The sequence below is a fragment of the Cydia strobilella genome, chromosome 25 (genome assembly GCF_947568885.1).
Source record: "Cydia strobilella chromosome 25, ilCydStro3.1, whole genome shotgun sequence".
Classification (NCBI taxonomy): Eukaryota; Metazoa; Arthropoda; class Insecta; order Lepidoptera; family Tortricidae; genus Cydia; species Cydia strobilella.
The window spans coordinates 5,659,657-5,685,891 of record NC_086065.1 but is presented as its reverse complement, the minus strand read 5'-3'; the positions used below and the strand labels follow the sequence as shown (position 1 = coordinate 5,685,891).

Genomic DNA, 26,235 nt, shown 5'->3' with positions numbered 1-26,235 from the left:
ACTGCCTAGCTATCACGGTTCATGAGATACATGCAGCCTGGTGATAGACGGACAGACAGACAGACAGCAGAGTCCCGTTTTTACCCTTTGGGTACGGAAACCTAAAAATGCTCGATTATGATGTTTAAAATTCAAAAATTACTACCTGCCTATAAGGTGAACTCCACCTTCTCCATTTTAATGTCCCCAGCTTGGACCTTCAGTGCCCTCGGTGTCCGACGTCCAACTTAAAAAGGCAGAAAGTGCGCTTTAAACACGTCAATCGCCACTTAAGAGGCCGGCAAGCTCGGCCGAATTTCACCTTCCCATACAAATGAAGTCCCTCCGCACTGTTTCTCTTCCAAAAAAGATTTCCTTTCCGTTCACTGCATTTCCTTCTCAACTTAACTAGACGGAGCCCCGCTATTTCTGGGCGGTTTGCCCTTCGGTACGACATTCAGACGTACTCTATGAGTAAACTACTGTTGAAACTCGTACAACTCGAACCTAACCTACCTATTGATTTAGCGTGATTTCCTTGAAAACATTACACTTTGGGGAAAACAGAGTAGGTAGGTAGGGACGTTAGGTTCGTTATGTAGCTTCAGATGCCCGCGGTGCAAACCGCCCAGAAATAGGAGCCCCGCGAAGCGGGGCTCCGTCTAGTTAAGTTGTGAGGGAAATGTTTCTTGGAAAAGAAACAGTGCAGTGGAACTACGGGTAAAAATAAATTACCCGTACGAGTAGATCCACTGGCGAACTCTGTGGGTCTACGGAAAAAAAAACCGTGGACCCACTGTGGTACAAAACAGTGAGACCACGGGTAATACGCGGATAATACGATATATCATATACCTAGGTGTATAAGCATTTACATTGGAACTTTTTTTTTGAATACTTTTTAAATAGCACTTTGTATTGAAATTACCTTCATGTAGAATTGTGAGCCTTCGTTTTTATCCATGGAGACGATCACTATAGGAGCTATACGAAAAAAGAATACTTTAATATACAACCAATGTAACAACAACTCATAATATTACCCTGATTACGCGTTATTTACCTAGTGAAGATCATCAAAGAGCATAGGTATATATGTAGTGGGGTACTCGCTGAGATACATCGGGTTTAAAAATAAATCAATGGAATGTCTCTCGGTTGGAAAAAATTCTAGCTCATTTAAAATACGCTATTTTGTACATAATGACCATGTTCATTATTTTAAATTGCATGTTTTGACAATTAGTATTGACAATGTTACATAGAGCGTCATCTTGACATTACTTTAGAAAGTCACACACATTGGTTGGTCAACTATTTATATATTTTTTTAATGATGGAGTAAGACTGACGAGATTACCGCACTTCAGAAATGCTTTAAAAGTCAAGTTGAATTTTGCCTTGTAGCGACATCTAGCGGTGAGTAGAAAAATTAAGGCGTAATTAACAACAATTAATTCACTCATTAAATAGTTATATTTTGATTCCTGCAAGCGTATGACCTCAGCTTTATTATACGAAAAATAGCTTATACAGATACTTTTCAAATGATATACATGGCATCTGCATACACTGTTATTCCGCTGTACAGCAAGTCATTTTTAATATGACGATTTTTTTTAACTGTTAATTGAATCCCTTTAAATACTTTATCGTTGATGTTGATACATAAAGCATTCTTAATATTTTTTCAATTAAAATAACTGCTTGTGTGCAACTTTTTTTTTGTATAGCTCGGTCCCTGCAAGTTGTCTAAGGTTGGTGCCATACAATAAAATGATACTACGATTACGAGCTTTAAAACGATATATGTCTCAACAGTATACATCCATGGGACACTTCTCATACTAAAGTGCCCATTTCTCGTTTCTTTATTGTTGGTATGAATTCCAATCTGGATAGTAGAATAATGGTTACTTAAATCTAGAAATTTAACAAATAATAAAATATTGGGCTATCATCCCAAAAGGGTTAACGATATTTGATATTTGATTAAGAAGACAGTTGATTATTTATCTTTATTATAAGAAAAGTCCTACTCCTGAATATCTAATTCGAAAAATCTTTGCAACTCAATTACTAGTACCGAATTTATTCGTAACACTAAAAATATGTAAATTTACATAAGCGCATAAATGACCTGTAAAATTACATAAACACATAATGTCTTGAAATATTACACAGTAAATCACACTGTAATGAAAAATCCACTCACCAAGACTGGAGCTTTTCTATCTTGAATCATAAACTATGTCATTCTGACTTATTTTTAATATTTAAATACTTCCCTATAATTCTATGGCATCTGCCTGACTCACTTCGACTCAAAATACACTTACTGCGCTCGACGATCTCGTTCTACCTCACCTTACTGCTCGTTCCACCACCAGCCCGAAGCTCAATGCCACACGGCGCGACGGCAGAGCAATAGTAAACGTTTTCGACACTATAAAGTTTGTTCTAGCACTCCGAACCGAACTCTATGCCACCGGCGAGAAGGCAGAGTTATGCCAAAAGATTTAGGTATTCTTTAGCACTAATAACTTTTTTGGACTTTGGTCTAGGGCTAGGCTCAATGTACACGCAGAGTCACCCCTTACGCGGCTGAATATCTGTGATTGAATGTCCCGAAAGAAAGCTCGTCGATGTTTTCCCGCGCACGAACAGAGCTACCCCTTACTTGTTTGAATATCCGAAATTGAATGTCCTACCTACAAACATCATCATCTACTTATAGTAAAATATTTTCATCGATTAATTTTTACTCCGATTAAATGTAATTCGCCCCTATTATTATCCAGTTAAAGTTCCCCCTGCCTGATTTAATGACTATTATTAGTTTCATTCATTCCTCAGATTCCATTCAATCCACGCCTTTTAGATGTTTAAGACGTTTAAGACGACATGCGCACTAGAGACTGCTGTAAGAATGTGGGGATACCAGCTTCAAATTTAAATTACCTCATAAAATAACAGTGATATGAGTTTAATTTGTAAGCAATGTTTGTGTTATTACACACAGTAAATCACACTGTAATGAAAAATCCACTCACCAAAACTGGAGCTTTTCTATCTTGAATCATAAACTATGTCATTCTGACTTACTTTTAATATTTAAATACTTCCCTATATTCCTATGGCATCTGCCTGACTCACTTCGACTCAAAATACACTTACTGCGCTCGACGATCTCGTTCTACACTTTTTGAGTAAGGACCACTTCTGTTGTAAGGACAGATTCATTTTAAATCCGCTGGAATCAATATACCAATGGTATAAATTAATAAATGTTTAATTTACACTGATATTAGGTATTTTCATTTTTGTGAGTATAAGATCTATAAAATAATAAGAAACAAAAAAATTGTTTGAACTGAGGGTCGCGCATTTGTGTTATTTGTGCTTATTTCAAAGGCGTACTACGGTAAAATGTCTGTACATAAATGGTCGAAGGACAGGTTTTCTTTATTGAAACGCATAATTTTGTCTTACCTATTTTCACATAGCATAAAATCTGTTGACATAACAACGTTTCGCATAAAATATTGATTTACATAAATTGAATACCCTAATTTTTGTGCGCCTATAAGCTTGTTTACCTAAAAGTTTTATGGATGCCTTAAATACTGGTTAAGTTTTACAACATTTTTGTACCGAATCCTTCTAAAAGCATAATCCGTATAGCCTAAATTCTAATAACCGAAAACTTACAATACTAATATGAAAGTTACCTAATATCCAACATCTAACATCTAGCCGCTGGCCCCTATGATGTTAAAAAAAATCCCCAAATTCCTCATGCAATCCTGATACTGGATTCGACCTTGACAAGAATTTTACTTAAAAATAGGTACAGTAAAAATAGTTTCATTCTGGTCAACATCAGCAGTTCCACTTCATCATATGTCCCTTTTTTAATAAAACTGCTTGATATGGTATTAAAAATTCCTCATGAAACCCATCATCAGAACTGGACCGTATGCATTGCTTAACAAACTTAACGGAGGAGACAAATCGCAAAATGTGAAATAGGTACACGTCACCGTCAACGCAAGCTCCTGATGACACTCCTCGGTATGGAGTGAAACATGTCTAGCGTGTTTCGACTAAAATACGTGAGTGACCCGTTATTAATATATTTAATAGGTACACATCGTTGAAAAGTTCCGTTCTGATCATCAGCAGTTCCACGCTTCATCCAATTGCCCTTTTTTTAATGCAAATGTTTTGTGAGTTATGTACACCTATAAGATTCAAGGAGTTTTCTCAATTCTACATGGATGCATCCATCACCAGAATTGGCTTTTGACAAAAATAGGACCAACTCCTTAATTAATAATTATAGGATAGGATAGGGTGGTTTACATGCAGCAGCTATGATATACCTTTCCGGCGAACGATTCTTAAAAGTATAGCTAACTAATACAATTAATTTAACATTAAAACATAAGTCAAAAACTGAAATAAAACCGGACAAGTGCGAGTCGGACTCGCCCACCGAGGGTTGTGTACTTTTTAGTATTTGTTGTTATAGCGGCAACAGAAATACATCATCTGTAAAAATTTCAACTGTCTAGCAATCACGGTTCATGAGATACAGCCTGGTGACAGACAGACGGACAGACAGATGGACAGACAGACGGACAGACAGACGGACAGACAGCATACAGACAGACGGACAGACAGACGGACAGACAGACAGACAGACGGACAGTGGAGTCTTAGTAATAGGGTCCCGCTTTTACCCTTTGGGTACGGATCCCTAAAGATCACGTTTGTCGTATGGGAGCGCCACTTAAATATTTATATTATTCTGTTTTTAGTATTTTTTGTTATAGCGGCAATAGAAATACATCATCCGTGAAAACTTCAACTGTCTAGCTATCACGGTTCATGAGACACAGCCTGGTGACAAACAGACGGACAGACAGACGGACAAACAGACGGACAGACAGACAGAGGGACAGTGGAGTCTTAGTAATAGGGTCCCGCTTTTACCCTTTGGGTACGGATCCCTAAAAAACACGTTTGTCGTATGGGAGCGCCACTTAAATATTTATATTATTCTGTTTTTAGTATTTGTTGTTATAGCGGCAATAGAAATATTTCATCTGAGAAAACTTGAACTGTCTAGCTATCACGGTTCATGAGACACAGCCTGGTGACAAACAGACGGACAGACAGACGGACAGACAGACGGACAGACAGGCGGACAGACAGACAGACGGACAGTGGAGTCTTAGTAATAGGGTCCCACTTTTACCCTTTGGGTACGGATCCCTAAAAATCACGTTTGTCGTATGGGAGCGCCACTTAAATATTTATATTATTCTGTTTTTAGTATTTGTTGTTATAGCGACAATAGAAATACTTCATCTGTGAAAACTTCAACTGTCTAGCTATCACGGTTCATGAGATACAGCCTGGTGACAAACAGACGGACAAACAGACGGACAGACAGACAGACGGACAGTGGAGTCTTAATAATAGAGTCCCGCTTTTACCGTTTGGGTACGGATCCCTAAAAATCACGTTTGTCATATGGGAGCCCCACTTAAATATTAATATTATTCTGTTTTTAGTATTTGTTGTTATAGCGGCAATAGAAATACATCATCTGTGAAAACTTCAACTGTCTAGCTATCACTGTTCATGAGATACAGCCTGGTGACAGCCAGACGGACAGAAAGACGGACAGACAGGCGGACAGACAGACAGACGGACAGACGGACAGTGGAGTCTTAGTAATAGCGTCCCGCTTATACCCTTTGGGTACGGATCCCTAAAAATCACGTTTGTCGCATGGGAGCCCCACTTAAATATTTATATTATTCTGTTCTTAGTATTTGTTGTTTTAGCGGCAATAGAAATACATCATATGTAAAAATGAAAAATTCAACTGTCTAGCTATCACGGTTCATGATATACAGCCTGGTGACAGACAGACAGACGGACAGACGGACAGACGGACAGTGGAGTCTTAGTAATAGGGTCCCGCTTTTACCCTTTGGGTACGGATCCCTAAAAATCACGTTTGTCGTATGGGAGCCCCACTTAAATATTTATATTATTCTATTTTGAGTATTTGTTGTTATAGCGTCAATAGAAATACATCATCTGTGAAAACTTCAACTGTCTAGCTATCACGGTTCATGAGATAAAGCCTGGTGACAGACAGACGAAAAGACAGACGGACAGACAGACGGACAGACAGACAGACGGACAGTGGAGTCTTAGTAATAGGGTCCCGCTTTTACCCTTTGGGTACGGATCCCTAAAAATCACGTTTGTCGTATGGGAGCGCCACTTAAATATTTATATTATTCTGTTTTTAGTATTTGCTGTTATAGCGGCAATAGAAATACTTCATCTGTGAAAACTTCAACTGTCTAGCTATCACGGTTCATGAGATACAGCCTGGTGACAAACAGACGGACAGACAGACGGACAGACATCGGACAGTGGAGTCTTAATAATAGAGTTCCGCTTTTACCCTTTGGGTACGTATCCCTAAAAATCACGTTTGTCGTATGGGAGCGCCACTTAAATATTTATATTATTCTGTTTTTAGTATTTGCTGTTATAGCGGCAATAGAAATACTTCATCTGTGAAAACTTCAACTGTCTAGCTATCACGGTTCATGAGATACAGCCTGGTGACAAACAGACGGACAGACAGACGGACAGACATCGGACAGTGGAGTCTTAATAATAGAGTCCCGCTTTTACCCTTTGGGTACGTATCCCTAAAAATCACGTTTGTCGTATGGGAGCGCCACTTAAATATTTATATTATTCTCTTTTTAGTATTCGTTGTTATAGCGGCAATAGAAATACTTCATCTGTGAAAACTTCAACTGTCTAGCTATCAAGGTTCATGAGATACAGCCTGGTGACAAACAGACGGACAGACAGACGGACAGACAGACAGACGGACAGTTGAGTCTTAATAATAGAGTCCCGCTTTTACCGTTTGGGTACGGATCCCTAACAATCACGTTTGTCATATGGGAGCCCCACTTAAATATTAATATTATTCTGTTTTTAGTATTTGTTGTTATAGCGGCAATAGAAATACATCATCTGTGAAAACTTCAACTGTCTAGCTATCACTGTTCATGAGATACAGCCTGGTGACAGCCAGACGGACAGAAAGACGGACAGACAGACGGGCAGACAGACAGACGGACAGACAGACGGACAGTGGAGTCTTAGTAATAGGGTCCCGCTTATACCCTTTGGGTACGGATCCCTAAAAATCACGTTTGTCGCATGGGAGCCCCACTTAAATATTTATATTATTCTGTTCTTAGTATTTGTTGTTATAGCGGCAATAGAAATACATCATCTGTGAAAATGAAAACTTCAACTGTCTAGCTATCACGGTTCATGAGATACAGCCTGGTGACAGACAGACAGACGGACAGACGGACAGACAGACAGACGGACAGTGGAGTCTTAGTAATAGGGTCCCGCTTTTACCCTTTGGGTACGGATCCCTAAAAATCACGTTTGTCGTATGGGAGCGCCACTTAAATATTTATATTATTCTGTTTTTAGTATTTGTTGTTATAGCGTCAATAGAAATACATCATCTGTGAAAACTTCAACTGTCTAGCTATCACGGTTCATGAGATAAAGCCTGGTGACAGACAGACGAAAAGACAGACGGACAGACAGACGGACAGACAGACGGACAGACAGACGGACAGACAGACGGACAGACAGACAGACGGACAGTGGAGTCTTAGTAATAGGGTCCCGCTTTTACCCTTTGGGTACGGATCCCTAAAAATCACGTTTGTCGTATGGGAGCGCCACTTAAATATTTATATTATTCTGTTTTTAGTATTTGCTGTTATAGCAGCAATAGAAATACTTCATCTCTGAAAACTTCAACTGTCTAGCTATCACGGTTCATGAGATACAGCCTGGTGACAAACAGACGGACAGACAGACGGACAGTGGAGTCTTAGTAATAGGGTCCCGCTTATACCCTTTGGGTACGGATCCCTAAAAATCACGTTTGTGATATGGGAGCCCCACTTAAATATTAATATTATTCTGTTTTTAATATTTGTTGTTATAGCGGCAATAGAAATACATCATCTGTGAAAACTTCAACTGTCTAGCTATCACGGTTCATGAGATACAGCCTGGTGACAAACAGACGGACAGACAGATGGACAGACAGACAGACAGACAGACGGACAGACAGACGGACAGAGAGACGGACAGACAGACAGACAGATGGACGGACAGTGGAGTCTTAGTAATAGGGTCCCGCTTTTACCCTTTGGGTACGGATCCCTAAAAATCACGTTTGTCGTATGGGAGCCCCACTTAAATATTTATATTATTCTATTTTTAGTATTTGTTGTTATAGCGTCAATAGAAATACATCATCTGTGAAAACTTCAACTGTCTAGCTATCACGGTTCATGAGATAAAGCCTGGTGACAGACAGACGAAAAGACAGACGGACAGACAGACAGACGGACAGTGGAGTCTTAGTAATAGGGTCCCGCTTTTACCCTTTGGGTACGGATCCCTAAAAATCACGTTTGTCGTATGGGAGCGCCACTTAAATATTTATATTATTCTGTTTTTAGTATTTGTTGTTATAGCGTCAATAGAAATACATCATCTGTGAAAACTTCAACTGTCTAGCTATCACGGTTCATGAGATAAAGCCTGGTGACAGACAGATGACAAGACAGACGGACAGACAGACGGACAGACAGACAGACGGACAGTGGAGTCTTAGTAATAGGGTCCCGCTTTTACCCTTTGGGTACGGATCCCTAAAAATCACGTTTGTCGTATGGGAGCGCCACTTAAATATTTATATTATTCTGTTTTTAGTATTTGTTGTTATAGCGTCAATAGAAATACATCATCTGTGAAAACTTCAACTGTCTAGCTATCACGGTTCATGAGATAAAGTCTGGTGACAGACAGACGAAAAGACAGACGGACAGACAGACGGACAGACAGACAGACGGACAGTGGAGTCTTAGTAATAGGGTCCCGCTTTTACCCTTTGGGTACGGATCCCTAAAAATCACGTTTGTCGTATGGGAGCGCCACTTAAATATTTATATTATTCTGTTTTTAGTATTTGTTGTTATAGCGTCAGTAGAAATACATCATCTGTGAAAACTTCAACTGTCTAGCTATCACGGTTCATGAGATAAAGCCTGGTGACAGACAGACGAAAAGACAGACGGACAGACAGACGGACAGACAGACAGACGGACAGTGGAGTCTTAGTAATAGGGTGCCGCTTTTACCCTTTGGGTACGGATCCCTAAAAATCACGTTTGTCGTATGGGAGCCCCACTTAAATATTTATATTATTCTATTTTAGTATTTGTTGTTATAGCGGCAATAGAAATACATCATCTGTGAAAACTTCAACTGTCTAGCTATCACGGTTCATGAGATAAAGCCTGGTGACAGACAGACGAAAAGACAGACGGACAGACAGACGGACAGACAGACAGACGGACAGTGGAGTCTTAGTAATAGGGTCCCGCTTTTACCCTTTGGGTACGGATCCCTAAAAATCACGTTTGTCGTATGGGAGCGCCACTTAAATATTTATATTATTCTGTTTTTAGTATTTGCTGTTATAGCGGCAATAGAAATACTTCATCTGTGAAAACTTCAACTGTCTAGCTATCACGGTTCATGAGATACAGCCTGGTGACAAACAGACGGACAGACAGACGGACAGACATCGGACAGTGGAGTCTTAATAATAGAGTTCCGCTTTTACCCTTTGGGTACGTATCCCTAAAAATCACGTTTGTCGTATGGGAGCGCCACTTAAATATTTATATTATTCTGTTTTTAGTATTTGCTGTTATAGCGGCAATAGAAATACTTCATCTGTGAAAACTTCAACTGTCTAGCTATCACGGTTCATGAGATACAGCCTGGTGACAAACAGACGGACAGACAGACGGACAGACAGACGGACAGACAGACGGACAGACAGACAGACGGACAGTGGAGTCTTAATACTAGAGTCCCACTTTTATCGTTTGGGTACGGATCCCTAAAAATCACGTTTGTGATATGGGAGCCCCACTTAAATATTAATATTATTCTGTTTTTAGTATTTGTTTTTATAGCGGCAATAGAAATACTTCATCTGTGAAAACTTCAACTGTCTAGCTATCACGGTTCATGAGACACAGCCTGGTGACAAACAGATGGACAGACAGACGGACAGACAGACTGACAGACGACGGACAGACAGACAGACGGACAGTGGAGTCTTAGTAATAGGGTCCTGCTTTTACCCTTTGGGTACGGATCCCTAAAAATCACGTTTGTCGTATGGGATCCCCACTTATAGTATATATTATTCTGTTTTTAGTATTTGTTGTTATAGCGGCAATAGAAATACATCATCTGTGAAAACTTTAACTGTCTAGCTATCACGGTTCATGAGATACAGCCTGGTTACAAACAGATGGACAGACAGACGGACAGACAGACAGACGGACAGACAGACAGACGGACGGACGGACAGTGGAGTCTTAGTAATAGGGTCCCGCTTTTACCCTTTGGGTATTTATATTATTCTGTTCTTAGTATTTGTTGTTATAGCGGCAATAGAAATACATCATCTGTGAAAACTTCAACTGCCTAGCTATCACGGTTCATGAGATACATGCAGCCTGGTGATAGACGGACAGACAGACAGACAGCAGAGTCCCGTTTTTACCCTTTGGGTACTACGGAAACCTAAAAATGCTCGATTATGATGTTTAAAATTCAAAAATTACTACCTGCCTATAAGGTGAACTCCACCTTCTCCATTTTAATGTCCCCAGCTTGGACCTTCAGTGCCCTCGGTGTCCGACGTCCAACTTAAAAAGGCAGAAAGTGCGCTTTAAACTCGTCAATCGCCACTTAAGAGGCCGGCAAGCTCGGCCGAATTTCACCTTCCCATACAAATGAAGTCCCTCCGCACTGTTTCTCTTCCAAAAAAGATTTCCTTTCCGTTCACTGCATTTCCTTCTCAACTTAACTAGACGGAGCCCCGCTATTTCTGGGCGGTTTGCCCTTCGGTACGACATTCAGACGTACTCTATGAGTAAACTACTGTTGAAACTCGTACAACTCGAACCTAACCTACCTATTGATTTAGCGTGATTTCCTTGAAAACATTACACTTTGGGGAAAACAGAGTAGGTAGGTAGGGACGTTAGGTTCGTTATGTAGCTTCAGATGCCCGCGGTGCAAACCGCCCAGAAATAGGAGCCGAGTAGGAGCAGAGTAGGAGGACAGGTTTTTGAATACTTTTTAAATAGCACTTTGTATTGAAATGACCTTCATGTAGAATTGTGAGCCTTCGTTTTTATCCATGGAGACGATCACTATAGGAGCTATACGAAAAAAGAATACTTTAATATACAACCAATTTAACAACAACTCATAATATTACCCTGATTACTCGTTATTTACCTAGTGAAGATCATCAAAGAGCATAGGTATATATGTAGTGGGGAACTCGCTGAGATACATCGGGTTTAAAAATAAATCAATGGAATGTCTCTCGGTTGGAAAAAAATCTAGCTCATTTAAAATACGCTATTTTGTACATAATGACCATGTTCATTATTTTAAATTGCATGTTTTGACAATTAGTATTGACAATGTTACATAGAGCGTCATCTTGACATTACTTTAGAAAGTCACACACATTGGTCAACTATTTATATATTTTTTTAATGATGGAGTAAGACTGACGAGATTACCGCACTTCAGAAATGCTTTAAACGTCAAGTTGAATTTTGCCTTGTAGCGACATCTAGCGGTGAGTAGAAAAATTAAGGCGTAATTAACAACAATTAATTCACTCATTAAATAGTTATATTTTGATTCCTGCAAGCGTATGACCTCAGCTTTATTATACGAAAAATAGCTTATACAGATACTTTTCAAATGATATACATGGCATCTGCATACACTGTTATTCCGCTGTACAGCAAGTCATTTTTAATATGACGATTTTTTTTAACTGTTAATTGAATCCCTTTAAATACTTTATCGTTGATGTTGATACATAAGCATTCTTAATATTCTTTCAATTAAAATAACTGCTTGTGTGCAACTTTTTTTTGTATAGCTCGGTCCCTGCAAGTTGTCTAAGGTTGGTGCCATACAATAAAATGATACTACGATTAAGAGCTTTAAAACGATATATGTCTCAACAGTATACATCCATGGGACACTTCTCATACTAAAGTGCCCATTTCTCGTTTCTTTATTGTTGGTATGAATTCCAATCTGGATAGTAGAATAATGGTTACTTAAATCTAGAAATTTAACAAATAATAAAATATTGGGCTATCATCCCAAAAGGGTTAACGATATTTGATATTTGATTAAGAAGACAGTTGATTATTTATCTTTATTATAAGAAAAGTCCTACTCCTGAATATCTAATTCGAAAAATCTTTGCAACTCAATTACTAGTACCGAATTTATTCGTAACACTAAAAATATGTAAATTTACATAAGCGCATAAATGACCTGTAAAATTACATAAACACATAATGTCTTGAAATATTACACAGTAAATCACACTGTAATGAAAAATCCACTCACCAAGACTGGAGCTTTTCTATCTTGAATCATAAACTATGTCATTCTGACTTATTTTTAATATTTAAATACTTCCCTATAATTCTATGGCATCTGCCTGACTCACTTCGACTCAAAATACACTTACTGCGCTCGACGATCTCGTTCTACCTCACCTTACTGCTCGTTCCACCACCAGCCCGAAGCTCAATGCCACACGGCGCGACGGCAGAGCAATAGTAAACGTTTTCGACACTATTAAGTTTGTTCTAGCACTCCGAACCGAACTCTATGCCACCGGCGAGAAGGCAGAGTTATGCCAAAAGATTTAGGTATTCTTTAGCACTAATAACTTTTTTGGACTTTGGTCTAGGGCTAGGCTCAATGTACACGCAGAGTCACCCCTTACGCGGCTGAATATCTGTGATTGAATGTCCCGAAAGAAAGCTCGTCGATGTTTTCCCGCGCACGAACAGAGCTACCCCTTACTTGTTTGAATATCCGAAATTGAATGTCCTACCTACAAACATCATCATCTACTTATAGTAAAATATTTTCATCGATTAATTTTTACTCCGATTAAATGTAATTCGCCCCTATTATTATCCAGTTAAAGTTCCCCCTGCCTGATTTAATGACTATTATTAGTTTCATTCATTCCTCAGATTCCATTCAATCCACGCCTTTTAGATGTTTAAGACGTTTAAGACGACATGCGCACTAGAGACTGCTGTAAGAATGTGGGGATACCAGCTTCAAATTTAAATTACCTCATAAAATAACAGTGATATGAGTTTAATTTGTAAGCAATGTTTGTGTTATTACACACAGTAAATCACACTGTAATGAAAAATCCACTCACCAAAACTGGAGCTTTTCTATCTTGAATCATAAACTATGTCATTCTGACTTACTTTTAATATTTAAATACTTCCCTATATTCCTATGGCATCTGCCTGACTCACTTCGACTCAAAATACACTTACTGCGCTCGACGATCTCGTTCTACACTTTTTGAGTAAGGACCACTTCTGTTGTAAGGACAGATTCATTTTAAATCCGCTGGAATCAATATACCAATGGTATAAATTAATAAATGTTTAATTTACACTGATATTAGGTATTTTCATTTTTGTGAGTATAAGATCTATAAAATAATAAGAAACAAAAAAATTGTTTGAACTGAGGGTCGCGCATTTGTGTTATTTGTGCTTATTTCAAAGGCGTACTACGGTAAAATGTCTGTACATAAATGGTCGAAGGACAGGTTTTCTTTATTGAAACGCATAATTTTGTCTTACCTATTTTCACATAGCATAAAATCTGTTGACATAACAACGTTTCGCATAAAATATTGATTTACATAAATTGAATACCCTAATTTTTGTGCGCCTATAAGCTTGTTTACCTAAAAGTTTTATGGATGCCTTAAATACTGGTTAAGTTTTACAACATTTTTGTACCGAATCCTTCTAAAAGCATAATCCGTATAGCCTAAATTCTAATAACCGAAAACTTACAATACTAATATGAAAGTTACCTAATATCCAACATCTAACATCTAGCCGCTGGCCCCTATGATGTTAAAAAAAATCCCCAAATTCCTCATGCAATCCTGATACTGGATTCGACCTTGACAAGAATTTTACTTAAAAATAGGTACAGTAAAAATAGTTTCATTCTGGTCAACATCAGCAGTTCCACTTCATCATATGTCCCTTTTTTAATAAAACTGCTTGATATGGTATTAAAAATTCCTCATGAAACCCATCATCAGAACTGGACCGTATGCATTGCTTAACAAACTTAACGGAGGAGACAAATCGCAAAATGTGAAATAGGTACACGTCACCGTCAACGCAAGCTCCTGATGACATTCCTCGGTATGGAGTGAAACATGTCTAGCGTGTTTCGACTAAAATACGTGAGTGACCCGTTATTAATATATTTAATAGGTACACATCGTTGAAAAGTTCCGTTCTGATCATCAGCAGTTCCACGCTTCATCCAATTGCCCTTTTTTTAATGCAAATGTTTTGTGAGTTATGTACGCCTATAAGATTCAAGGAGTTTTCTCAATTCTACATGGATGCATCCATCACCAGAATTGGCTTTTGACAAAAATAGGACCAACTCCTTAATTAATAATTATAGGATAGGATAGGGTGGTTTACATGCAGCAGCTATGATATACCTTTCCGGCGAACGATTCTTAAAAGTATAGCTAACTAATACAATTAATTTAACATTAAAACATAAGTCAAAAACTGAAATAAAACCGGACAAGTGCGAGTCGGACTCGCCCACCGAGGGTTGCGTACTTTTTAGTATTTGTTGTTATAGCGGCAACAGAAATACATCATCTGTAAAAATTTCAACTGTCTAGCAATCACGGTTCATGAGATACAGCCTGGTGACAGACAGACGGACAGACAGATGGACAGACAGACGGACAGACAGACGGACAGACAGCATACAGACAGACGGACAGACAGACGGACAGACAGACAGACAGACGGACAGTGGAGTCTTAGTAATAGGGTCCCGCTTTTACCCTTTGGGTACGGATCCCTAAAGATCACGTTTGTCGTATGGGAGCGCCACTTAAATATTTATATTATTCTGTTTTTAGTATTTTTTGTTATAGCGGCAATAGAAATACATCATCCGTGAAAACTTCAACTGTCTAGCTATCACGGTTCATGAGACACAGCCTGGTGACAAACAGACGGACAGACAGACGGACAAACAGACGGACAGACAGACAGAGGGACAGTGGAGTCTTAGTAATAGGGTCCCGCTTTTACCCTTTGGGTACGGATCCCTAAAAAACACGTTTGTCGTATGGGAGCGCCACTTAAATATTTATATTATTCTGTTTTTAGTATTTGTTGTTATAGCGGCAATAGAAATACTTCATCTGTGAAAACTTGAACTGTCTAGCTATCACGGTTCATGAGACACAGCCTGGTGACAAACAGACGGACAGACAGACGGACAGACAGACGGACAGACAGGCGGACAGACAGACAGACGGACAGTGGAGTCTTAGTAATAGGGTCCCACTTTTACCCTTTGGGTACGGATCCCTAAAAATCACGTTTGTCGTATGGGAGCGCCACTTAAATATTTATATTATTCTGTTTTTAGTATTTGTTGTTATAGCGACAATAGAAATACTTCATCTGTGAAAACTTCAACTGTCTAGCTATCACGGTTCATGAGATACAGCCTGGTGACAAACAGACGGACAAACAGACGGACAGACAGACAGACGGACAGTGGAGTCTTAATAATAGAGTCCCGCTTTTACCGTTTGGGTACGGATCCCTAAAAATCACGTTTGTCATATGGGAGCCCCACTTAAATATTAATATTATTCTGTTTTTAGTATTTGTTGTTATAGCGGCAATAGAAATACATCATCTGTGAAAACTTCAACTGTCTAGCTATCACTGTTCATGAGATACAGCCTGGTGACAGCCAGACGGACAGAAAGACGGACAGACAGGCGGACAGACAGACAGACGGACAGACGGACAGACAGACGGACAGTGGAGTCTTAGTAATAGCGTCCCGCTTATACCCTTTGGGTACGGATCCCTAAAAATCACGTTTGTCGCATGGGAGCCCCACTTAAATATTTATATTATTCTGTTCTTAGTATTTGTTGTTTTAGCGGCAATAGAAATACATCATATGTAAAAATGAAAAATTCAACTGTCTAGCTATCACGGTTCATGATATACAGCCTGGTGACAGACAGACAGACGGACAGACGGACAGACGGACAGTGGAGTCTTAGTAATAGGGTCCCGCTTTTACCCTTTGGGTACGGATCCCTAAAAATCACGTTTGTCGTATGGGAGCCCCACTTAAATATTTATATTATTCTATTTTGAGTATTTGTTGTTATAGCGTCAATAGAAATACATCATCTGTGAAAACTTCAACTGTCTAGCTATCACGGTTCATGAGATAAAGCCTGGTGACAGACAGACGAAAAGACAGACGGACAGACAGACGGACAGACAGACAGACGGACAGTGGAGTCTTAGTAATAGGGTCCCGCTTTTACCCTTTGGGTACGGATCCCTAAAAATCACGTTTGTCGTATGGGAGCGCCACTTAAATATTTATATTATTCTGTTTTTAGTATTTGCTGTTATAGCGGCAATAGAAATACTTCATCTGTGAAAATTTCAACTGTCTAGCTATCACGGTTCATGAGATACAGCCTGGTGACAAACAGACGGACAGACAGACGGACAGACATCGGACAGTGGAGTCTTAATAATAGAGTTCCGCTTTTACCCTTTGGGTACGTATCCCTAAAAATCACGTTTGTCGTATGGGAGCGCCACTTAAATATTTATATTATTCTGTTTTTAGTATTTGCTGTTATAGCGGCAATAGAAATACTTCATCTGTGAAAACTTCAACTGTCTAGCTATCACGGTTCATGAGATACAGCCTGGTGACAAACAGACGGACAGACAGACGGACAGACATCGGACAGTGGAGTCTTAATAATAGAGTCCCGCTTTTACCCTTTGGGTACGTATCCCTAAAAATCACGTTTGTCGTATGGGAGCGCCACTTAAATATTTATATTATTCTCTTTTTAGTATTCGTTGTTATAGCGGCAATAGAAATACTTCATCTGTGAAAACTTCAACTGTCTAGCTATCAAGGTTCATGAGATACAGCCTGGTGACAAACAGACGGACAGACAGACGGACAGACAGACAGACGGACAGTTGAGTCTTAATAATAGAGTCCCGCTTTTACCGTTTGGGTACGGATCCCTAACAATCACGTTTGTCATATGGGAGCCCCACTTAAATATTAATATTATTCTGTTTTTAGTATTTGTTGTTATAGCGGCAATAGAAATACATCATCTGTGAAAACTTCAACTGTCTAGCTATCACTGTTCATGAGATACAGCCTGGTGACAGCCAGACGGACAGAAAGACGGACAGACAGACGGGCAGACAGACAGACGGACAGACAGACGGACAGTGGAGTCTTAGTAATAGGGTCCCGCTTATACCCTTTGGGTACGGATCCCTAAAAATCACGTTTGTCGCATGGGAGCCCCACTTAAATATTTATATTATTCTGTTCTTAGTATTTGTTGTTATAGCGGCAATAGAAATACATCATCTGTGAAAATGAAAACTTCAACTGTCTAGCTATCACGGTTCATGAGATACAGCCTGGTGACAGACAGACAGACGGACAGACGGACAGACAGACAGACGGACAGTGGAGTCTTAGTAATAGGGTCCCGCTTTTACCCTTTGGGTACGGATCCCTAAAAATCACGTTTGTCGTATGGGAGCGCCACTTAAATATTTATATTATTCTGTTTTTAGTATTTGTTGTTATAGCGTCAATAGAAATACATCATCTGTGAAAACTTCAACTGTCTAGCTATCACGGTTCATGAGATAAAGCCTGGTGACAGACAGACGAAAAGACAGACGGACAGACAGACGGACAGACAGACGGACAGACAGACGGACAGACAGACGGACAGACAGACAGACGGACAGTGGAGTCTTAGTAATAGGGTCCCGCTTTTACCCTTTGGGTACGGATCCCTAAAAATCACGTTTGTCGTATGGGAGCGCCACTTAAATATTTATATTATTCTGTTTTTAGTATTTGCTGTTATAGCGGCAATAGAAATACTTCATCTCTGAAAACTTCAACTGTCTAGCTATCACGGTTCATGAGATACAGCCTGGTGACAAACAGACGGACAGACAGACGGACAGACAGACGGACAGTGGAGTCTTAGTAATAGGGTCCCGCTTATACCCTTTGGGTACGGATCCCTAAAAATCACGTTTGTGATATGGGAGCCCCACTTAAATATTAATATTATTTTGTTTTTAATATTTGTTGTTATAGCGGCAATAGAAATACATCATCTGTGAAAACTTCAACTGTCTAGCTATCACGGTTCATGAGATACAGCCTGGTGACAAACAGACGGACAGACAGATGGACAGACAGACAGACAGACAGACGGACAGACAGACGGACAGAGAGACGGACAGACAGACAGACAGATGGACGGACAGTGGAGTCTTAGTAATAGGGTCCCGCTTTTACCCTTTGGGTACGGATCCCTAAAAATCACGTTTGTCGTATGGGAGCCCCACTTAAATATTTATATTATTCTATTTTTAGTATTTGTTGTTATAGCGTCAATAGAAATACATCATCTGTGAAAACTTCAACTGTCTAGCTATCACGGTTCATGAGATAAAGCCTGGTGACAGACAGACGAAAAGACAGACGGACAGACAGACGGACAGACAGACAGACGGACAGTGGAGTCTTAGTAATAGGGTCCCGCTTTTACCCTTTGGGTACGGATCCCTAAAAATCACGTTTGTCGTATGGGAGCGCCACTTAAATATTTATATTATTCTGTTTTTAGTATTTGTTCTTATAGCGTCAATAGAAATACATCATCTGTGAAAACTTCAACTGTCTAGCTATCACGGTTCATGAGATAAAGCCTGGTGACAGACAGATGACAAGACAGACGGACAGACAGACGGACAGACAGACAGACGGACAGTGGAGTCTTAGTAATAGGGTCCCGCTTTTACCCTTTGGGTACGGATCCCTAAAAATCACGTTTGTCGTATGGGAGCGCCACTTAAATATTTATATTATTCTGTTTTTAGTATTTGTTGTTATAGCGTCAATAGAAATACATCATCTGTGAAAACTTCAACTGTCTAGCTATCACGGTTCATGAGATAAAGTCTGGTGACAGACAGACGAAAAGACAGACGGACAGACAGACGGACAGACAGACAGACGGACAGTGGAGTCTTAGTAATAGGGTCCCGCTTTTACCCTTTGGGTACGGATCCCTAAAAATCACGTTTGTCGTATGGGAGCGCCACTTAAATATTTATATTATTCTGTTTTTAGTATTTGTTGTTATAGCGTCAGTAGAAATACATCATCTGTGAAAACTTCAACTGTCTAGCTATCACGGTTCATGAGATAAAGCCTGGTGACAGACAGACGAAAAGACAGACGGACAGACAGACGGACAGACAGACAGACGGACAGTGGAGTCTTAGTAATAGGGTCCCGCTTTTACCCTTTGGGTACGGATCCCTAAAAATCACGTTTGTCGTATGGGAGCCCCACTTAAATATTAATATTATTCTATTTTAGTATTTGTTGTTATAGCGGCAATAGAAATACATCATCTGTGAAAACTTCAACTGTCTAGCTATCACGGTTCATGAGATAAAGCCTGGTGACAGACAGACGAAAAGACAGACGGACAGACAGACGGACAGACAGACAGACGGACAGTGGAGTCTTAGTAATAGGGTCCCGCTTTTACCCTTTGGGTACGGATCCCTAAAAATCACGTTTGTCGTATGGGAGCGCCACTTAAATATTTATATTATTCTGTTTTTAGTATTTGCTGTTATAGCGGCAATAGAAATACTTCATCTGTGAAAACTTCAACTGTCTAGCTATCACGGTTCATGAGATACAGCCTGGTGACAAACAGACGGACAGACAGACGGACAGACATCGGACAGTGGAGTCTTAATAATAGAGTTCCGCTTTTACCCTTTGGGTACGTATCCCTAAAAATCACGTTTGTCGTATGGGAGCGCCACTTAAATATTTATATTATTCTGTTTTTAGTATTTGCTGTTATAGCGGCAATAGAAATACTTCATCTGTGAAAACTTCAACTGTCTAGCTATCACGGTTCATGAGATACAGCCTGGTGACAAACAGACGGACAGACAGACGGACAGACAGACGGACAGACAGACGGACAGACAGACAGACGGACAGTGGAGTCTTAATACTAGAGTCCCACTTTTATCGTTTGGGTACGGATCCCTAAAAATCACGTTTGTGATATGGGAGCCCCACTTAAATATTAATATTATTCTGTTTTTAGTATTTGTTGTTATAGCGGCAATAGAAATACATCATCTGTGAAAACTTCAACTGTCTAGCTATCACGGTTCATGAGATACAGCCTGGTGACAAACAGTCGGACAGACAGATCGACAGACAGACTGACAGACAGACGGACAGACAGACGGACAGATGGACAGACAGACGGACAGACGGACAGACAGACAGACAGACGGACAGTGGAGTCTTAGTAATAGGGTCCCGCTTTTACCCTTTGGGTACGGATCCCTAAAAATCACGTTTGTCGTATGGGAGCGCCACTTAAATATTTATATTATTCTGTTTTTAGTATTTGTGGTTATAGCGGCAATAGAAATACATCATCCGTGAAAACTTCAACTGTCTAGCTATCACGGTTCATGAGATAAAGCCTGGTGACAGATAGACGAAAAGACAGACGGACAGACAGACGGACAGACAGAAAGACGGACAGTGGAGTCTTTGTAATAGGGTCCCGCTTTTACCCTTTGGGTACGGATCCCTAAAAATCACGTTTGTCGTATGGGAGCGCCACTTAAATATTTATATTATTCTGTTTTTAGTATTTGTTTTTATAGCGGCAATAGAAATACTTCATCTGTGAAAACTTCAACTGTCTAGCTATCACGGTTCATGAGACACAGCCTGGTGACAAACAGATGGACAGACAGACGGACAGACAGACTGACAGACGACGGACAGACAGACAGACGGACAGTGGAGTCTTAGTAATAGGGTCCCGCTTTTACCCTTTGGGTACGGATCCCTAAAAATCACGTTTGTCGTATGGGATCCCCACTTATAGTATATATTATTCTGTTTTTAGTATTTGTTGTTATAGCGGCAATAGAAATACATCATCTGTGAAAACTTTAACTGTCTAGCTATCACGGTTCATGAGATACAGCCTGGTTACAAACAGATGGACAGACAGACGGACAGACAGACAGACGGACAGACAGACAGACGGACGGACGGACAGTGGAGTCTTAGTAATAGGGTCCCGCTTTTACCCTTTGGGTATTTATATTATTCTGTTCTTAGTATTTGTTGTTATAGCGGCAATAGAAATACATCATCTGTGAAAACTTCAACTGCCTAGCTATCACGGTTCATGAGATACATGCAGCCTGGTGATAGACGGACAGACAGACAGACAGCAGAGTCCCGTTTTTACCCTTTGGGTACTACGGAAACCTAAAAATGCTCGATTATGATGTTTAAAATTCAAAAATTACTACCTGCCTATAAGGTGAACTCCACCTTCTCCATTTTAATGTCCCCAGCTTGGACCTTCAGTGCCCTCGGTGTCCGACGTCCAACTTAAAAAGGCAGAAAGTGCGCTTTAAACACGTCAATCGCCACTTAAGAGGCCGGCAAGCTCGGCCGAATTTCACCTTCCCATACAAATGAAGTCCCTCCGCACTGTTTCTCTTCCAAAAAAGATTTCCTTTCCGTTCACTGCATTTCCTTCTCAACTTAACTAGACGGAGTCCCGCTATTTCTGGGCGGTTTGCGCTTCGGTACGACATTCAGACGTACTCTATGAGTAAACTACTGTTGAAACTCGTACAACTCGAACCTAACCTACCTATTGATTTAGCGTGATTTCCTTGAAAACATTACACTTTGGGGAAAACAGAGTAGGTAGGTAGGGACGTTAGGTTCGTTATGTAGCTTCAGATGCCCGCGGTGCAAACCGCCCAGAAATAGGAGCCGAGTAGGAGCAGAGTAGGAGGACAGGTTTTTGAATACTTTTTAAATAGCACTTTGTATTGAAATGACCTTCATGTAGAATTGTGAGCCTTCGTTTTTATCCATGGAGACGATCACTATAGGAGCTATACGAAAAAAGAATACTTTAATATACAACCAATTTAACAACAACTCATAATATTACCCTGATTACTCGTTATTTACCTAGTGAAGATCATCAAAGAGCATAGGTATATATGTAGTGGGGAACTCGCTGAGATACATCGGGTTTAAAAATAAATCAATGGAATGTCTCTCGGTTGGAAAAAATTCTAGCTCATTTAAAATACGCTATTTTGTACATAATGACCATGTTCATTATTTTAAATTGCATGTTTAGACAATTAGTATTGACAATGTTACATAGAGCGTCATCTTGACATTACTTTAGAAAGTCACACATAATGGTCAACTATTTATATATTTTTTTAATGATGGAGTAAGACTGACGAGATTACCGCACTTCAGAAATGCTTTAAACGTCAAGTTGAATTTTGCCTTGTAGCGACATCTAGCGGTGAGTAGAAAAATTAAGGCGTACTTACTTACTTACTTACTGCTGTGGCGCGACGACCCGAAGTGGATCTTGGCCTCCGACACCAAAGACCGCCATGCTACTCTGTCCAAAGCCGTTTCTGTCCAGTCGACGGCGCCGAGTTCGCTGAGGTCTTTCTGCACTTCGTCTCTCCAGCGGTACCTAGGGCGTCCAGACGGTCTTCGGCCACTTGGTACTCCAGAGTACGCCCTCCAGACTGCGCGATCTTCCCCCATCCGGACTACGTGCCCGAGCCATCGGAGCCTGGCGGTTTTCGTTTCCCCGATGTTGTTCGGCTCGGACACCAGATCTTCAATCTCCTGGTTCTTGCGGAGTCTCCAGGTTCCATCCTCTCGACGTGCCGAAGGCGTAATTAACAACAATTAATTCACTCATTAAATAGTTATATTTCGATTCCTGCAAGCGTATGACCTCAGCTATATTATACGAAAAATAGCTTATACAGATACTTTTCAAATGATATACATGGCATCTGCATACACTGTTATTCCGCTGTACAGCAAGTCATTTTTAATATGACGATTTTTTTTAACTGTTAATTGAATCCCTTTAAATACTTTATCGTTGATGTTGATACATAAGCATTCTTAATATTCTTTCAATTAAAATAACTGCTTGTGTGCAACTTTTTTTTGTATAGCTAGGTCCCTGCAAGTTGTCTAAGGTTGGTGCCATACAATAAAATGATACTACGATTAAGAGCTTTAAAACGATATATGTCTCAACAGTATACATCCATGGGACACTTCTCATACTAAAGTGCCCATTTCTCCTTTCTTTATTGTTGGTATGAATTTCAATCTGGATAGCAGAATTTTGGTTACTTAAATCTAGAAATTTAACAAATAATAAAATATTGGGCTATCATCCCAAAAGGGTTAATGATGAATTTATTTGATTAAGAAGATTGTTGATTATTTATCTTTATTATAAGAAAAGTCCTACTCCTGAATATCTAATTCGAAAAATCTTTGCAACTCAATTACTAGTACCGAATTTATTCGTAACACTAAAAATATGTAAATTTATATAAGCGCATAAATGACCTGTAAAATTACATAAACACATAATGTCTTGAAATATTACACAGTAAATCACACTGTAATGAAAAATCCACTCACCAAGACTGGAGCTTTTCTATCTTGAATCATAAACTATGTCATTCTGACTTATTTTTAATATTTAAATACTTCCCTATAATCCTATGGCATCTGCCTGACTCACTTCGACTCAAAATACACTTACTGCACTCGACGATCTCGTTCTACAGCTCTCCTACCGCTGCACCTTACTGCTCGTCCCACCACCAGCCCGAAGCTCAATGCCACACGGCGCGACGGCAGAGCAATAGTAAACGTTTTCGACACTATTAAGTTTGTTCTAGCACTCCGAACCGAACTCTATGCCACCGGCGAGAAAGCAGAGTTATGCCAAAAGATTTAGGTATTCTTTAGCACTAATAACTTTTCCAAACTTTGGTCTAGGGCTAGGCTCAATGTACACGCAGAGTCACTCCTTACGCGTCTGAATATCTGTGATTGAATGTGGCGAAAAAAAGCTCGATATTTTCCCGCGCGCGAACAGAGCTTGAATAGAGATTGAATATCCCGCCTACAAACATCATCATCTATTTATAGTAAAATATTTTTAATAATTAATTTTTACTCCGACTAAATGAAATTCGCCCCTATTATTATCAAGTTAAAGTTCCCCTTGCCTGATTTAATGACTATTATTAGTTTCATTCATTCCTCACATTCCATTCAATCCACGCCCTTTAAAAGCCCAAAAAAATGAAGCAAGTGTGATGGGCACCTTTGCACCCGGTACAGCTCGCGGAGGTCTTTTTGAAAAAATGAAAAAATAATAAATAAATAAAATAATTAATTGAAATTACAGGTTGAAGAGTTAGAAATCAAATTCCAAATCCAGAGATAAATGAAAATAAAAATGGTCAAAGTCCGTTGAAATTTTAAATTTTAATCGTAAATAGTGTTTTGAAACAAAAGGGTATCATGTCGTCAATACTTTTGTTGAAGGTGTGCGAAAATTTCCCCTTTTGCAAATTTTGTTGAAAATTGTTTCTGATTATTTTTGCTAATATAAAACACTTTTAAATCCGTAATCGATATTTTGAAACCCTGCGAGGGTTAACACTAATAATTAACTTGAATGTACTCACAGTTTATCTTCTTAATTAAGAAACTTAAAAAACACTGCAGTGTCCCTTTATATCCGGTTACGATAAGGACCATGAATAAAATTTGGTTTTTCTTCGTGTAATTTGTACTAATTTAAATAAAATCCGAAAATTATATAAAAGAGCGACTTATTTTATTCCCATGACAGATGTGAGTGACACAATTCTTTTTAGTTATTCAAACTCAAAATTATGTCATTATCAAATATGCACATTAAAACGTAAAAAGGTTGCAATCTGAACATTATCTTTATGTTGATAAAATGAGGGCTATCGTTTTTTTGCTCACCAGTTGGCGCCTCTGTTGATGGTGGTCCAAAAGTATGGATGGTATAGAAAGGATGCCAATCTCTTATGGCAGAATTGTTGCAAAAGTGACCGCTTTCAGCTTTAAATAATAGTTCCTAATCTCTCCGGTGGCGCTAGTTAGGCTCTGAGACGTGAGTATAACATGTAAGGCAACAAATAACCTGACCAAATTACGTAGGTTGTTTTGGTAGTATTTCGGTGTATGGTGGCGCCGCCTAATTACTGTTTTTTGATGGACACTTTTCATACATAGAGATTTGGCTCCTTTATATAGTCTTCATGACAATGATACTGCCTGCGTCAACGCGCTCTTGAAGTATCCATCAATATCTTTACGGACAAATCAAAGTCATCCCTAATTCGAATAACAACTTTTGACCAATTGTCAACAGAACCTCCTAAGCCGGAGCGGCAACCTCAACGAGCAGTTCAAATGGGAGGCCATCGCCACAGCCCGAGGGCTCTGCACACTCACGGACAACTGCGCTTGCACGGATTGTGCACGTGCTAAATACTTAGCAGGGATGGCGGATGGAGACGGCGGGATGAGCGCGGCGCCCTTACTGAGCGTAGGGTGTGTCTTACAGTAAGGTTCTATCACAGTTTTGATATAAAAATGTAACATATAAGGTTGCCAGAGCTCAACGAGGGAGAGGAGTGTTAGTGTCGGCAACGCGCATGTAACTCCTAAGCCGGGCTAGCACATGATTGGCGCGAGAGTATCTCTCCGCGACATAGACTACCCGTTCCCCTTTAATTCATACAGTTAGTAAAAGACGGGTAGTCTATCTCGCGGCGAGATACTGTCGCGTCAATCATGTGCTCGGCCTACTGGAGTTGCAGGCGTACATAGGCTACGGAGACT

The 26,235-nt window shown here is 39.7% G+C and overlaps 1 protein-coding gene across 1 annotated transcript in view; it reads left to right on the top strand.

The window, feature by feature from the left end:
• LOC134752870 (uncharacterized) overlaps window positions 1-25,986 on the top strand; it is a 57,472-nt gene extending 31,486 nt beyond the window's left edge. The window contains exon 5 of the mRNA XM_063688638.1: window positions 25,763-25,986. Coding sequence (XP_063544708.1) covers window positions 25,763-25,960 — 198 coding nt within the window. The 3' untranslated portion in view covers window positions 25,961-25,986. The remainder of the gene's footprint in view (window positions 1-25,762) is intronic.
• The last annotated feature ends 249 nt before the right edge of the window (window positions 25,987-26,235 follow it).